The 16303-nt window shown below is 34.9% G+C and overlaps 2 protein-coding genes across 6 annotated transcripts; both read left to right on the forward strand.

Moving 5' to 3' along the window:
- Positions 1 to 189: 189 nt before the first annotated feature.
- On the forward strand, positions 190 to 14000 carry LOC112452002 (lipase 3-like). Of its 3 annotated transcripts, none has more exons than XM_025011982.1 (8): positions 190 to 486; positions 745 to 943; positions 1752 to 1866; positions 2283 to 2526; positions 2658 to 2816; positions 10075 to 10159; positions 11962 to 12110; positions 12367 to 14000. In XM_025011982.1, the coding sequence occupies exons 1-8, from the start codon at positions 280 to 282 to the stop codon at positions 12541 to 12543; spliced, it is 1335 nt and encodes a 444-aa protein (XP_024867750.1). In that variant the 5' UTR covers positions 190 to 279; the 3' UTR covers positions 12544 to 14000. The 3 variants fall into 3 exon arrangements, with proteins under 3 accessions (XP_024867750.1, XP_024867751.1, XP_024867752.1); XM_025011983.1 differs by having other exon boundaries at positions 11962 to 12104; XM_025011984.1 differs by lacking the exon at positions 12367 to 14000 and adding an exon at positions 11286 to 11361 and having other exon boundaries at positions 11962 to 12020.
- A 249-nt stretch (positions 14001 to 14249) lies between these two features.
- On the forward strand, positions 14250 to 15796 carry LOC112452000. 3 transcript variants are annotated; one of them, XM_025011977.1, is made up of 2 exons: positions 14250 to 14580; positions 14692 to 15796. In XM_025011977.1, the coding sequence occupies exon 2, from the start codon at positions 15017 to 15019 to the stop codon at positions 15626 to 15628; it is 612 nt and encodes a 203-aa protein (XP_024867745.1). In that variant the 5' UTR covers positions 14250 to 14580; positions 14692 to 15016; the 3' UTR covers positions 15629 to 15796. The 3 variants fall into 2 exon arrangements, with proteins under 3 accessions (XP_024867746.1, XP_024867745.1, XP_024867747.1); XM_025011978.1 differs by having other exon boundaries at positions 14250 to 14584.
- The last annotated feature ends 507 nt before the right edge of the window (positions 15797 to 16303 follow it).

A 16303-nucleotide genomic window follows, 5' to 3' on the forward strand; every position in this document is an offset into this window, starting at 1 on the left:
TATAAAAGTTTAAATGTGCATGTGCATATGTATCTCCATTATTATCTTCAAATTTATTATTTTTCAAAACCTACTTATAGGAATTTTTAATATTAACTATAATAACTAAACTAAAATAAATGTTTTTAAATTATATTGTCGACTTAGCACTTATCGCGTTTGTTCTCATTGCAGACCGTATTACAGGAATAAGTTGCCTCGAGTTTGCCACAAAGTATTTTAAGTGAGATTGTGCCGACATATAGGACTTTTCTTACAATCTACTTTGCAATAAGTGATATGATTACATCAGATATGAAATTCATGTTTCTTGCATTTTTAATTATTATGACGTTCTCAGAAGAGTCAGAAGGAAGATTGCAGAACATATCGTCGTTTCTTCAAAACGAATTCTTAAATTTGTTCTTTCCTAAGGACCCTGGTTTAGTGAGAGTAAGAAGAATGGATCGAGTCGAAGAAATGATGAGTGGAAAAATATTGGATTTTGTAAGTAAAAATTCTTTTCAGTTTTAGTCTTGAATTTACATGTATTTTGTAGTAAATTAAATTTATCTTTGTAGTTCTATGATAAATATAGATTAAATTATATCATATACAATTTCGTCGTCTTAAATTGTTAAGCCAAAAGTGTCTAAACGTTGTGTAAATATTTTTTGACTTTTAAAATTAATCGAAATCGAAATAGAGATAAAACGATGATATCTCGCTGATGTTACATATTATATGCTATTCTTTTTTACATAGATTGGCTTGATAGAACGATATAATTATCCCGCTGAGGAGCACTACGTCACAACGGAGGATGGTTACAATTTGAAAATACACAGGATACCTGGAAGTCCATTATCGGATAATAAGAAAAAGAAGGAAATTATATTTATGCAACACGGTCTTTTGGCTTCATCTGATTCCTGGGTAATGTACGGTCCTGGTAAAGATCTTGGTACGTATATTTACTGATAACATGTAGTTGTTAATGTAACGTGCGAATCAATTCAAAGCATCGTTTAAAATTTCACCATATAGCGTTTTTGGAAAAACGCGGAAAAAAGATTTTACCTTAAAATCTTATAACTTGAAAATTATTAATGCTGTAACATTTTTGCAAGTGTGCTATTTTAAAATATAGTCAAAAAGCCTTTTTTATATAAAAATGTCAAGACAATACTATTTAATATTTTAAAATTTGAAGTATAGGTTCCAATGGAAAATCTGTACGAATAAACCGGGCTAACTAAGAACCAGCGCAGTAAATGATGCGAGAAAGTTTTATTTATATTTTTATTTTACATATTTTCCAACCTTTGACTGCGTGCCGACTAGATTTGTCAGACTTGAAACACAGCTCCGGTTGGAGTAGTAAAATCCCCCCCCCTTCACCTAATTAAATAAATCAATTCGATTTAATTTTTGATGCTATATATATGCATCTAAATAATTGTAAAGAAATCATTGCAAAAAATATTAATATTTTAATATCAAGCTATTGGAAATAAAGAGTTTTTTCATGATATAGATGTCAAAGAAGATTACAAAGACATAATAGAACATTAGTTATTCTCTAATTTGAAGTGAAATTAAATAAAATTTGAAGCTTAATCAAATTATTAAAGTTTTGAAAATTGCAAAATATAATGTTTTTGAAAAACTGATTTTAAATTTTAGAAAAGAAAACACATTTTCATATACATTTCATCGATTTTGTACATCGTACTAATAGTCAATTAGCTTATTATTATCTTATGTTGCAGCATTTTTATTGACAGATCAAGGATATGACGTATGGATTGGAAATGTAAGAGGAAATAGTTACTGCAGATCGCATGTAAATATGACGACATACGATCCCAAATTCTGGCAATATAGGTAAAATACTTGTATTAAAAATTATTTTGAGCGAACATCAGATTTCAAGCTTATAAATTTTAAATCAAAAGTACGACCTGCCTAAAAATGAGATATTTATGAAGCAAAATGATAAAATAATCGTTACTTGTACTGAATAGAGTATACTTACCAAGTGATATAAATATAAAGTCAGGAATTTCTAAAAGAGTATATGCAATAAAGACGTAAAGCATGTGTGAAAATGAACAAAAGGAAACTTATAACACGTTTTATAAACGTTAAAGTTTGCACAGTATTCTCTTAATTCTCAAGATTGTAAGTCTTTTATTTCTTACTCGTTTTCTCACTGTAAATTGATTGCGTACATTTATCAAATAGAGAAGAGGGCGAGAAAATGTTTTGTAAAATAATATCATAATTCTTACTCTTTTCAGCTTTTACGAGATTGGAACAAAAGATCTGCCGGCCATGTTCGATTACATTCTCAATTATACAAAGCAAAAAGATTTATATTATATCGGTCATTCAATGGGAGGTACTACGCTGCTCACTCTTCTGTCAACAAAACCAGAATATAATATAAAAATAAAAATGGCTATTAGTCTGGCTCCTGCTTGTTTTTGGATAAAAGTGACACCTATAATTAACGAAATTGCTAACATTTATCCAATATTGATGGTAACTGCTATAATCTGCGACCCCTTATTGCAAGCAATATAGTGTTTAAAATACAATGAATCATAATTTTTATTATTTAATGTGCATGCTAAAAATACTAATACTTGATTTGTTTGTTTTACACGTGCCAGGAAGTTCTACGAGAGCGTGAAATATACGATTTTTTCCCACAATCTTTAGCGACTGTTACAGTAGGAAGAATGTTATGTAAAGATAATACGATGACTCAAATTATTTGCGTCACTGCATTATTTTTAATCGTCGGTTCTGATCCAGCACAACTTAACACTGTAAGTTTTATCATACATAAGACACACAACCCGGGAAAAAAAGATTATATATGTATAGTTATATATAATGCAATTAAATATATGAATTTTGTCTCTATATGATCATACATATAATCATATAATCACATATAATCATATATAATCATGTATAATCATATATGACCATAAAATATAGTCAATATATATATTCAAAAAGAAAGAGTTCTGTTAACTTCGATTATAAGAATAAAGATTTATTTGATTGATAAAATAAGTGTAAGGGAGACCGGGGCTAGACCGCTATTTTTTTTGGTGCCGATTTTTAACAACAAAATAAATGATTGTAGTTAAATGTGATATACCACTGTAAAGAGTGAACCTTTAGCTACAAAATTTATACAGAAAATTTTTATCTACGTCGCTTTGTTTAACCGATATAGAGCAAAAACGACAACGGTGCAAAAATTGAAATCTCAAAAATGCCGGGGTTGAACCGTTACCCCCCGGGGTAAATCCGTTACACTGCATTTTCAATACATATACGTACATCTAATCCTGAAAAATGATAGGATACATTTTAATAATTGTTTTTTAAAAGAAAAATAAAAATTTATTTCAAATTTTTATGCAAAACATTAAAAAATAATTGTTTTACCTACTCCATAAAACAATTTAGGCACGTGAATACAGATCCTGACGAGTGCACGACGACGATGACGACGGCCACGACCACCACCACCACCATCACCACCACCACCACCATCACCACCACGACGACGACGATGACGGCCACGACCAACACCACGACGACGACGACGACGACGACGACGACGACGACGACGACGACGACGATCTACCGCGGCCGGGACGATCTACCATGCACGCGCGTGGCATGTCAACTCTCGCGCAGAAATCGCGGAATCTCAGAGTCGTGCTGTGCCTCGCCGTCGTGCCGTGAGCGCGAGCGATCTCGAAAACAACGGTCCGCCATCTTTTTGGTCGGCCAAAACACCCGTTTTGCGACGATACGTACGTACCATTTCCCTCCTATACAAACTGACGCATGTGCAAGGGAAAACAGAATCACGCCGCTCGAGGGAAACCTAACCTGAAATCGCCGTGAGCTGAAGTCGTGCGCCCGGCGCGCCACAGTGACAAGACTAGCCCCGGGTGTTCACTAGCGGATAAGCCCCAAACATAAGTTTCAGGTTTGATCGCCCACGAAATATTAGACATTAACGATAATGAAAAAACTACACTGGATTCGTGTTCAGCATGCATTACTCTTTATAATCACGTACCTCAAGATTTGGCGAGTAAATATTATTGCAGATATTACAATATTTCCACGCGCAGAAAATTTCACTTTTACCTTCCGAAAACACGTATGCCCTCGTAATAATCATAACACGGCAGATAACCTGCCGAAACTCCGTTGGTCACATGGGTACCATAAGCAGCATTTACAATGTTAATAGCGAGTTCGCACAATATACAGGTTCCGAGATATTTGATTTTGCAGATTTACCCCGTTAGCGGTCTAACCCCGGTCTCCCCTATATTTTTTCAAAAGCTAGAATCAAAAGTGAATTGATTTACATGATATTTATATATAACTTGACGCTGCTTGGCGTACTTCTGTGTCTTGATACCCTTCTTATACCACTGTTTGTCAAATTTTAAATACGAGAAACAAATCCCATCGGATGCCATCATCGGATAATCCGAATTTAAAGTTTATATATGGTTATATATAATCATATATAATCTACATGGATAAATTCTTATATATAATTTATATATAAGTTTATGTATAAATTATAAGAACTCATATATAATCATGTCAAATTGTATATAAAACATTATATATATATATTTAAATATATTTTAATCGCCTGTATAATATTATATCCCAGATAGCAGAGTAACGTCAAATAACGTGTTAATAACGTCTTATAATGACATCCTCTAACGTCAATAAGACGTCTTTAGACGTCATCTTGCTACTTGGGATATAATCATGTAGGATTATATGTACTTCCATATAAATCTTACATTTATCCATACCACAGTATAAGTATAAAAACATCCATTGTTCTTCGTGGCAAACGTTCGCCATGATGTTGATTGCCTGATCGTGTTTTATTTGAACCGCTTACTAGAAACCGCTTGATAATTATATAAGAAGTGAAAAAAAATATAAGAAATATATTAATTAAATATTCGAAGCAAAAATGTTACAACACACGTACATAAGTAAAAAATACATGCGCGGTTTATTTGAATAATAGAAACCGCTTGATAATTATATAAGAAATGAAAAAAATATAAGAAATATTATATTAATTAAATATTTGAAGCAAAAATGTCCCGACACATTTTATTCATATTTTAAGTAAATAATACACATTTTTTACATTGTAAGTAAAAAATACACAATTTATTTACATTGGAAGTAAAATATAAATTTTAAAATGCATTATATAATATATAATTAGTATTAACAATACATAATTTTAGAAATAGAATGGTTTGTTCCGCCAACAATAATCAACAAGAAACGTTTATTAGTTTCGACTTCTAATGGCAATATAAATTGAAACGTTGCTACGTTTCGACCCCTCGGATCGGGTCCTTATCAAGCAATCTGGTAACTATTCCTTGTCACAAACTTAAACGTCGGCATTCTCGAAAATTTTGCCCGAAATAATCAACTGATCGCTGGAAACAATGGTCAGTGAGCAATGTAAAAAAGTATGCAGTTAAATGCGAGCAGAAAATAACTCACACGTGTAAGTCGGTGACAGTGGAGAACGCATTAAAAATATAAACGAGTGACCACTGCGATGAAGCGTTGTCAGTATTGAAATTTTCTACGGAGCAGAACATTATCGTGGAGCGACGACCAACGCGTGTTAACATGTCGTAGTTGAGAGGTATACATAATTTTATTATGTTTCCTTTGTTTTTTAAACTCGGTTAATAAATTTCAAAGTATAAAATATACGAACTCTAAAATATAAAGTTTAACTAAATAATTTCTCGGAAAATTTGAACATGAATGGGAAAACTCTATTTTTGAAAGAATATTTATAAAAGTTTGCACTACGTTAGGTTGTTTAATAATAGAGAAATTTTCAAAAAATTTTGTATGCAATTCTTTAATATAACGTTTAAATATAGAACTTGGAATAAGCAAACGACCAAACGTATTTTCTGTATTATTATATGCTCTGAAGTAACTATATAATTTTAAGGTATTTACATCACTATTTTTTTCTAAAAGTAATTTACATGTTTTACATGTATGCTTTACGAAACAACGTTTTAATAAATATCCACAAATATAAGTAAATGCATTTTTATTTTTTTTTCTTTATAACTCATAATTTTATTTAAAAAAAATTTTTTTTAAGTAAATACAAATACAATTCAACTAACGCGCCGATGTATCTAACCCAAATGAACTGTCAGATGATAGCCGCCATGTTATTGATTGCCAAAGTCGCCATATTAATTTACCAACTTCTTAGGGGAGTGAACCTACTGTTCTTACTTATACTGTGTCCATACTAGGGCTGTTATTTTTGACAACTTCAAAACTCCGAAGCTTCGAAACAATTCGAAGCTTTGAAGTTGACTTCGAACTTTCGAAGCTTCGAATATCGAATTCTTCGAAGCAAATTACCAGCCCTAATTTGGATACCCGTATCGACGCGAGTATAACAGCGTATGCTATAGATATCTGTATATTACACGGAGACGCGTGTATGCAGAGTAATAAAACATAAATTCTCGCACGCTTCAAAAATGGATAAAGTATATATGAAAAAATGCTTTTATTAACTTTCCATTTTTTCGCTACCTTCTTAGTGCATACATGGGTCTATCATGTTTAACACTATTTTCCCTACCTTAAGGGGTCTGCCACCATGACCGTCTCCAAAACAAGCATAGGTCGTAATACTTAAGGAGAGCTCCCTCCTCACCGATTTCGCAGAATTTAGGCTTAATCGACGCGTTTTTGCACAAAACGAACGAATCTGGCAGAAAAAAGTCCCGCTCTGCCCCGCGAAGCGAGATATTAACTGTTAAAGTTGACGACTATCAGCTAGATTATGAAATCTATATAGCTATCATACCGACGAATCATATTACTGTGTTTCGTTAATCTCAACGCTTAATATCTGTAACAGAAATAATTTGTTAAAGCAGAGAACAGTTGATATATGAAAAATACATATTTATGTGTATTTTTTATATATATACTAATTATTCTCTGCTTTAATAATTTTATTTCTGTTTCGTTAACTTTAACGCTTAATAGCCGCGTATACAGTTATCACGTGTATTTTAAGGAAATGTTAGATCTCAACTTTAATCCAATTAATAAATAATAAAATTTAATATATGGTTTTCAAGTTTGTGGTTTTGGTTACAACAGAGAATATTTTGGAACACAAATTATTTCTGTTACAGATATTAAGCGTTGAAGTTAACGAAACAGAAATAAAATTGTTAAAGCAGATAATAGTTGGTATATGAAAAGTACATATTTATATGAAAAGTACATATTTATATGTACTTTTCATATACCAACCATTCTCTGCTTTAATAATAAATTATTTCTGTTACAGATAGCGTTTAAGTTAACAAAACATAAATAATTTGTTAAAACAGAGAATAGTTGGTATATGAAAAGTACACATAAATATGTACTTTTCATATATCAACTATTCTCTGCTTTAACAAATTATTTCTGTTACAGATATTAAGTTAAGATTAACGAAACACAGTAATATGATTCGTTGGTATGACAGCTAGGTTTTATAACCTGATAGTTGTCAACTTTAACAGTTAATATCTCGCTTCGTGGGGCAGAGCGGGACTTTTTTCTGCCAGATTCGTTCGTTTTGTGCAAAAACGCGTCAATTAAGCCTAAATTCAGCGAAATCGGTAAGGAAGGAGCTCTCCTTAAGTATTACCCAAGCATAAAATCTAGATTTTTTTCTCCGCAACTATTGCGTAAAATTAATTTACATTTGAGAGGTCTATTCTACATAATTTTAAGTATAAGTCATAAAAATTTCATTCGATTTTATTAATAATTGTGACCAGTACAGTAATTCTTGTGAAGCGGCGCTGCCTCTGCACGGACGGGCGACATTTTCACGCCCACATAGATAGTTTGAAACCATTAAATAAAGAATTTTCTTGTAAATAAAGAAAATAGCTAAAACCTAGCATAACGTTTTCAATTTTCTCGAAAATTGTGGAAATGCGCTCGATTCTAAAATCAAACATCGGTTTTTGCCTCTAAATAACAAATTAAAAAAAAATGTTATTAAAAAACGGTGCAACATATCCAAAAAGTCCTATGCTAGGTCGGAGAAAATCTATTTAGACATATTCCTGCCAAATTTCAAGTCAATCGGACCATTAGTTTCGGCTGTACAACGTCGCCCGACTTGAAAAATGTAGTTTCAAGAAAAACACAAAAGAAAAAAGACTCAAGTTTCTTATGTGATAAAATTGCATTTTTTAGCTCATTGGCCTTAGCTCAAAATGTTCTTAAGAAACTTTCAAACTTAAAGAAAATTAAAAAAAAAAAAAAAATCGAAAAAATATAGTTGCATGGTAGCATGACCCCTTAAAGTATTTTAAAAAATCTGAAAAAATTCACAAAACATCTGTTTACATTGTAGTTGACGATTTTAGTCTTTTGATGAACATAGTTTATTTAATATTTTATCTTTAATGAACTTTGAATAAAATTAGCAAAATTATTACTTAGAAAAAAGATGACATCTAGTGTATACGTGGGTCTGAGACGTCCGTGCGAGATTTGACTTGCTCGGTAAGCGGAGATATATTAATCTTTCGTAACAGTTCTGGGTACCTCTTGAGTTCCTTCTCCCGCACTTACTTCTTTAAGAAGGGGAGCTAGACAGGCAGGCTTGTCAGTTTTACAGTTACAAGCCGATATTATTTTGGCTCGGTGTCCGAAAGATCAATATATATCGCCGAATACCGAGCAAGTATTGGGATCTGACATGGAGGCGGGGCTTAACTAAATATGGCGCAAAACGGCTAACACTTTCCCATATAAAGGGTCACTTTTTTAATTTTTAATGCATTTTTCCAGACTTTATTAAAACGATCAATTTTCTCTAAATTGCCAAATAAATGTTTGACGTGTATAAAGCACTAATTTTGGGGCTAGAAAAGCAATAAAATCGAACATTTAAAGTTTTTGGAGCCTTATTTTCACAACCGAACTGAATAATTAATTCTGCTCATAGATTTTTAACGCGGAGAATAAAATTTAACATCCATAATAATACAAATACAACGCAAAGCTGGTACGACTGCACGCCAATACAATGCCACGAGATGTGAGCCCTCAATGTTTTCACTTTCGACCATCAGATGTCATGGCGACGAATGTCAGATCACAATACGCGTCTCCGTGTAATATACAGAATCTGTAGCATTGTAGCATACGCTGTTATATGCGCGTCAATACAGGTACCCGTATTCACGCGAGTATAGCGGGTATCCGTATTGACACGGGTAGCTGGTACCCGCATCGATACGGATACCCACATCGTACGGGTACTCGAATTATCTAGGCACTCGTGGAACCGATCCAGATCCGTATACACGGGTTACGGACGAACGGGCGGGTACTCGGGCACCTGTGGGTATCCGTTTCTTTTTCCGAGCTCTAGTTATAATACTTCAAAATTGTAATTTAGGAATAATTATATATTTTTTAAGCACATATATTAATTAATTCTTTTTATTTAGAATATTTTTAGCGTTCTCTAAATGAATTCGCCATTCACACAAATATATTTTTTGAAACTTTGAAGCTTCGAATATCGAAACTTTCGAAGCAAATCACCAGCTCTAATCTATACATGAGTGCATATATGATCTAGTGTTCATATCTAGTTATATTTAGCATTATTTTGTCTATGGCATATATAATGATATATGGACCCATATATAATTTTATATAAAGTACCAAATTTCATATATAATTACATATAATCATATATATATATGTTTATAATTATACATAATCTTTTTTTTCCCGGGAAAAGTCAAACGTAATACGATGTTTATAATGTGTGTAAATACTTATATTTTATGATTTTTCTAATTTTTTATAATGAAATAAACTTACTGTGACGGTTCTAGCCACTCCCTAATCTCCTTTTCTAGTTTCAGTCGCTTTATGCCTTTTTATTTATATAAATTATTTCTGTTATAGACAATCCTGCCAGATTTATTCTCCTATCTTCCAGCTGGTACTTCTACACAAACATTAGAGCATTTTTACCAAAATATACGTATAAGTGAGTATTCCCTTTTTTCTAAAACAGAATATAAAACCTTATTATATATACATGTTACAGTTAAAACCCGAAATCCGTCAAAACCCGAATTTACTGGTAAATTCTAATTTTAACTAAGCCCTTTCGGTAATTCGCGTTCTAACTGAAAGAATTTAGTTAAAACTAGAATTGACCGAATGCTTTAGTACATTCGCGTTTTAACTAAAATAATTCAGTTAAAATTAGAATTAACTGACCGCTTTAGTAAATTCGCGTTTTAACTAAAATAATTTAGTTAAAACTAGAATTGACTGATTGCTTTTAGTGAATTCGCGTTCTAACGTGTCGCCGGCGCGCTTGTCAATTGTCTAATACGTGTAGTCGTGCAAGTCAGTACTTTTGTAGACGGTGCTGATCGTCCACAACGCGATGTGTGCATTTGAGAAACGTCCACGACGCGTTCTGTATAAAATGTATGTACTTTAAGTTATAAAGCGAGGTCCACGTTGCCTACCGGCGGAGGTGGGTACGGGAGGGGGGCCGAAGGCTCTCCCTTGCACCCCCGCGCGCGCGCGCGCGTGTGTGAGGTAATTCAAACCTTCAATTTGAAGTATCAATCATAAAATTATAAACAATTTAATTTTTTAAATATATTTTTATTTAAAAAATGAAGCAACTAGGGGTATAGTCGTTTGTTTACTCAAAAAATCATAACTTTAAGACAAATGAAGATATCAAAACAAATAAAAAAAAAATTGAAGGGGAAAAGTGTAGCTCTCATAAAAAAAATATTGCATGCAATTATTTTGAAATTAAATGCTGTTTGCGACCTTAAAATTGCCAATAAATTAGCCCCAAATTTCGTAGTAAAAACAGTAATAAATATATAATAATTCAAAAATTAGTAATAAAATCAATAAAAAGTCAATAGTTAAGGGTCACATTCTTCTCCTCGCGAGGACGCAATGTTCAAGAAACTTCCTCGCCTGACCGTGCGCCATTTCCTAGAAAAATTGAACAAAAATATTTTTGTAATTTTTTTTTCGCGGTCAGATGTTTTTGTGACACTTTTACGGACACAATGAATACTTTAAAACGGAAAAACAAAAAAAAGTTATTTACAGTTTTGACTAACGTTGATTCAAAGGTGGGTCGTTTTCGTCCGGAGAAGAATTCAAGTGTCTGCTGCGACGGCCGGAGGTGGAAGGGCACGGTGAAAGTCGGTAAGCGGGTCCTCGAGGAGCATAATTTTTTTTTACGGAGGCATAGTAGCACCCTCCCTTCTCGTGTTCAAAAGTTACAACTACATTTGATTTTCGCCCGGACAAAAACGACCCATGTTTGCAGACTAAGGGTTAAGGATTAACTTTTAATTGAAAGTTAACTATCACTTGAAGGTTAACCATCATCCAAAGGAAAACCCTTAAAAAGTTGGGTGTGATTTCGGACCGCCAATTGAAGGTTAACTTTCAAATGATGGTTAATCTTCAATTAGCGGTCCAAAATCACACCCAACTTTAAGGGTTTTTCTATGGTGTCTTTTTAACGGTTAACACCAAAAGTTGAGTGTATTTTTCCATAAAGGAATTCCCTTTTATAAAGCAATATTCTAGTTGATGTGATGTTACAATAAACATTTCTTGTCGTTTAAGATAAAATATTACTGAAGGATGTAAATTAATTATTTACATAATTTTCTACTACAGGTTAATTTATAATTATATGCATGTAATTATTTAATTTTTTTTCAAATATATTTTTAAGTTATAGGCACGCATTTCTAGATGTACGATTAATTTAATATTGATTGTTGCTTGTTGCAGATGACTTTAGAAACTATGATTATGGAATAGCTGAAAACTATAAGCGATACAAACAGAAAACACCCCCAAGTTATGATCTCAAAAAGATAATTGCTCCAATAATTATATTTTACTCAACAAATGATATGATTGTTACAGAAGAGGTAACAGTTACGTTAAGTTTTTTATTGTCTAATTTTTACTCACAAGTAAAAGCAAAAGAAAGAAATATTTACACAAACATGATGAAATGGTAATCACGTAAATTGTTAACAATACGAAAGAATCCGATTAAATGTAATGCAAAGTATAAAAAGAAAAACAGCTGATTTATATCAATCAGGTCGATTTTCTACTCTTCATGTATTTAAATCATCTCGTTATTAATATCGTTCTTTCATTCATTATTGGGTTTTTGATTTTCAGAATGCGTTGGAACTTGGCAAACACTTACCAAATGTTCTTCTAACTGAGAAAGTTCCATTTAAACTTTTCAATCATGCAGATTTCGTGTGGGCAATCAACGCGAAAACTCTTTTATACGATCGTGTGTTGGAACTAATACAAAAGTTTGATACTGACCAAAATAAGTCTATGAAATAAATTTAATCGATAAATGTAAATTAAATGGAGAGAAATCCTAAACTCTCCGTACATATAATTTGAAATGGTAGTAAACGTAGAATTGCTAAAAAATTGATTAAATAACTATATGCGTGCGCGCGCGCGCGCGTGTGTGTGTATTTCTTTAAATTCACATAAAATTTGTCAATATAAAATTATCAATTATTATGTTAATTAGGCTATGTTGTGATAAGATTAAAAAGAGAACACTATGAGATAAACTACCCATACAGCAAAAAATATTTTGGTAAAACTCCACAATTACGGCCTATACGAGAAATTAATTGGAAGTAAATCTTATGTATTCTTGTCCCCTGAATCCGAAACTGTTTGATAAAACTTGGGGGTCGCTTGTATTTTCTAAGATATCGTCATGAAAATGAGAAAAAATGCGGTAAATATTTAGTATTAAGGAGCCACCCCCAATTTCCATAATTTTGTAATATATTGTCAAGGACATGACCCTGAGTAACACTTTTCCTTGTAACTTAATCGGCGGTCATTGCTTATTTAAAAGTTATGAACAAAAATAGAGAAATATAAGAGTTTTGTCGGTTCTGTCAATGCTAAGGGAAGTAATTTACTGATATGTGTGTATAGACAGTGCACACTTAAGCGGGAGAGGAGCGGTAGCCCCTCCCCCGCAAGCAGAGAAGGGTGGGAGTGGACCTTGTTTCGCCTAGAAAGTTGAAAACGCGAACCGTTCAATGATAAATCTCGTTTTGCCCTATAAGCAGATATGGGGTGGGATGGAGTGAACCTCGCTTCGCGTGAATGGTTTTCTGGACAGCATTATACTTTCCACGCAAAGCGAGGTCTCCCACCAACCTCTGCTTGCGGGAGAGGGGCGGCAGCCCCTCTCCCGCCTATATGTGTAGGATAAAGTGCACATTTCGGATCAGATTTTATAAATTCAGATCAGCAAATTTGTAATGCCTCTCTAGCCGGCTGTATTTATCATATGTGGATTTTTTTCGCTATTGTCTATAGCTATCCCTTATAGACAACTAGCGAAAAAAATCCACATATGATAGGTACAGTCGGTTAGAGAGGCATTACTGCTGATCCGAATTAAGAATCTGATCCGAAATATGCACTTTACCCTACTGTCAATATCTTAGATCATAACTGGAAGAAGAATTGCTTATACCTTCCTTGAACAAGCCTGATAAAATTTGGAGCTGTTATGTGTTTGTTATGATTTTCGTATCGTGACAACACGAGATCTGTGTTTACTTGATTTTTCGTCGGACCCTAAAGTATACATCTTATCTTAGAAAATACAAGCGACCTCCAAGTTTTATCAACAATTTCGGATTCAGAGGGCAAGAATACATAAGATTTACCCCCTGCCAATTGATTTCTCGTATAGGCCCTAATTGTGGAGTTTTACCAATATTTTAAAAAAATATTTCTACATATTTCTATAAAAACATTGTAAGAAACATTTTAAAATAGTTTAAAAACCTTTTGTGATAACATTTTTAAAAATATTTTAAGAATCTTTCAAAAAAATTTTTTTAAATGTTCTTTATCACTCAGACAATATTTTCTTAAATATTTGAAATATATTTTTGAAATATTAATTCAAATCTACATATTTATTGTTTTATAATCTTGTTCCAAAATATTTAAAAAATATTTTAAATTTATTATAATTTATTATTGGTTCTATAAACTTTTTTTTAAATATTTTTGAAATATTATGAAATATTCTTAATTAAGAAAGATGCATGGTAGCGCATTTTTTTATGCTAGTTCGCAACGACGCCGCTAAGCGGCGCATAATGGCAAGACTAACTCGTAAGTAAATTTTAGTTGGAGGCTAATATGAGCAAACCTTCGGCGAAGCAAAATCATGACATTCGCAAGACATATCTTTGCCAGCAATACAATATAAGGCTCACCTTGCAACCGTATGCGTTATGTCGGCAACCGAGGGGAACGAGGACAACCACGCAACCCACGCGGGGAAGCGCGGAGGGCCTCCATCGACTAGTTCCGTCCGACGCGGTAGTAAGTAAGTTAGGGTTAAGTAGCGCGACAACGTGCACCGAGCTACGGCACACCTGGGTGTAAGAATTACTTTTGCCGAGCCATATACATTTAGTTTTTCTTGGCACTTAGGTGCCCGGCTCGGCCGTGAATTTGTTCGTTTTGATGGCGCGTGGATCGAGACATAGCGTGGACAATTCAGGCGGCGGGCCACACGCGAGCTTCATACGGAGGGCTCCCGGACGTGAAAGCGAGCCGAGATACGGAATCAGGGTGGCCGGGAGATACGATGCGAGCCCGCGGACACAAATTGCCTAACCGAGCGGCGCGCGCAGCGGAAAATCATCCATGACGCACCGCAGCGGCGCAAAATAGAGCCAGGGCCGGATAGCGTCGCGATCCGGGCACCAGGTAAGGAGATTGCGGACCAGGCGTTATCCCCAGGGAAAACCATGCGATGATTCGAGAGCATGACCTGGGACACCCGGGGAACCGATTGCCGTCGAAATCCGACCGTCCGGACGGAAGTTACGGGGACGGTCCACAAACTCGCTACCCGGATATTGGCTACAAGAACAACGCGCCGAATCTAGCGATTAAGGATTGGGGAAGCGATCACCGGAGGTTGCCTTCAACGGCAGACACCGCGAAGTATACCTGGACATCTTCTCCAGGAAGTCGGTCCGGAAACGTTTATAGAAGCGTCGGAGACGACGTGCGCGCAGGTCGGCGTCGTAGAAATCCGAAAAATAAAGGGGGTGGAAAACCACTACCCGGGCGAGAAAGTGCGTCGTCCGTAAGGCGAGGCGCGTGGAATTTTCCGTCGGGAACATCTGGCACGTTCGCAAGTGGTAAACAACTCTTGTTATTGCGTCGTGTGAAAAATTACAGAAAGAGAAAGCGGCCATGGAGCCGTGGTGGGGGTAAAACCTCGAAGGTGGGGGGCCACAGCGAGCGACGACACTCGAGGCAGTCTCTCGGGGGCGATCGCAGAGGTAACACCTATCTCGCGCGTATATCTCGGTGTGTCGTGCTAAGTCCCGCGATAATTACCGGAGTTACGAAATAAGATTACCTCGACGTCCAAAATAACCGGGAACGCCCGCATAACGCGTTAACATTCGTCATTACGAAGGCGAACGGCATTATAGTGCCAGCTTAGAATACGAAATTACGCACTTGGCGAGACGTGCGACCGCCATCTTGCGCGGGATCGATAATTGTGAACAACCATCTGTGTGAAACAAATATTCTGAATAAATGGAATAATCATTTGTGAAAATATCTACGGAATTATCGATTACTTACCTTCTACTTACCTGATCAAGCGGATGTCAGCCATCTTGGGCAGGAGTTGATCCGGGTCGGAGATTATCATCGGTGCTTCAACAGTCGATGACGCAAATGAGCCATCCGTGGCGGGAACCTGAAAATAAGCAGTATTAATTAAGTTAATTAACCACGATACTTATACTTACCTCGGTCGAGCGGTGGTCGTCTATCTTGTTCGTGTGTTGATCCTGGTCGGTGGTCAGCATCAATGATCCATGGGTCGGCGACGCAGACGAGGCATCCGTGATGGGAACCTGAAAATAAGAAGAAATAATTAAGTTAATTAACCATAGTACTGATCAGGGAGTAAGATATAAGAAGACTGATTTCCATACTTGGTACCCGCAAAAACCTGGCCTGATTTTGGGCGAAAGTTGAGTGTTAAATGTTACCACTCGCGGCGCTTGTGTTC

The sequence above is a fragment of the Temnothorax curvispinosus genome, unplaced genomic scaffold, assembly GCF_003070985.1.
Source record: "Temnothorax curvispinosus isolate PA1 unplaced genomic scaffold, ASM307098v1 QBEX01002850.1, whole genome shotgun sequence".
Lineage (NCBI taxonomy): Eukaryota > Metazoa > Arthropoda > Insecta > Hymenoptera > Formicidae > Temnothorax > Temnothorax curvispinosus.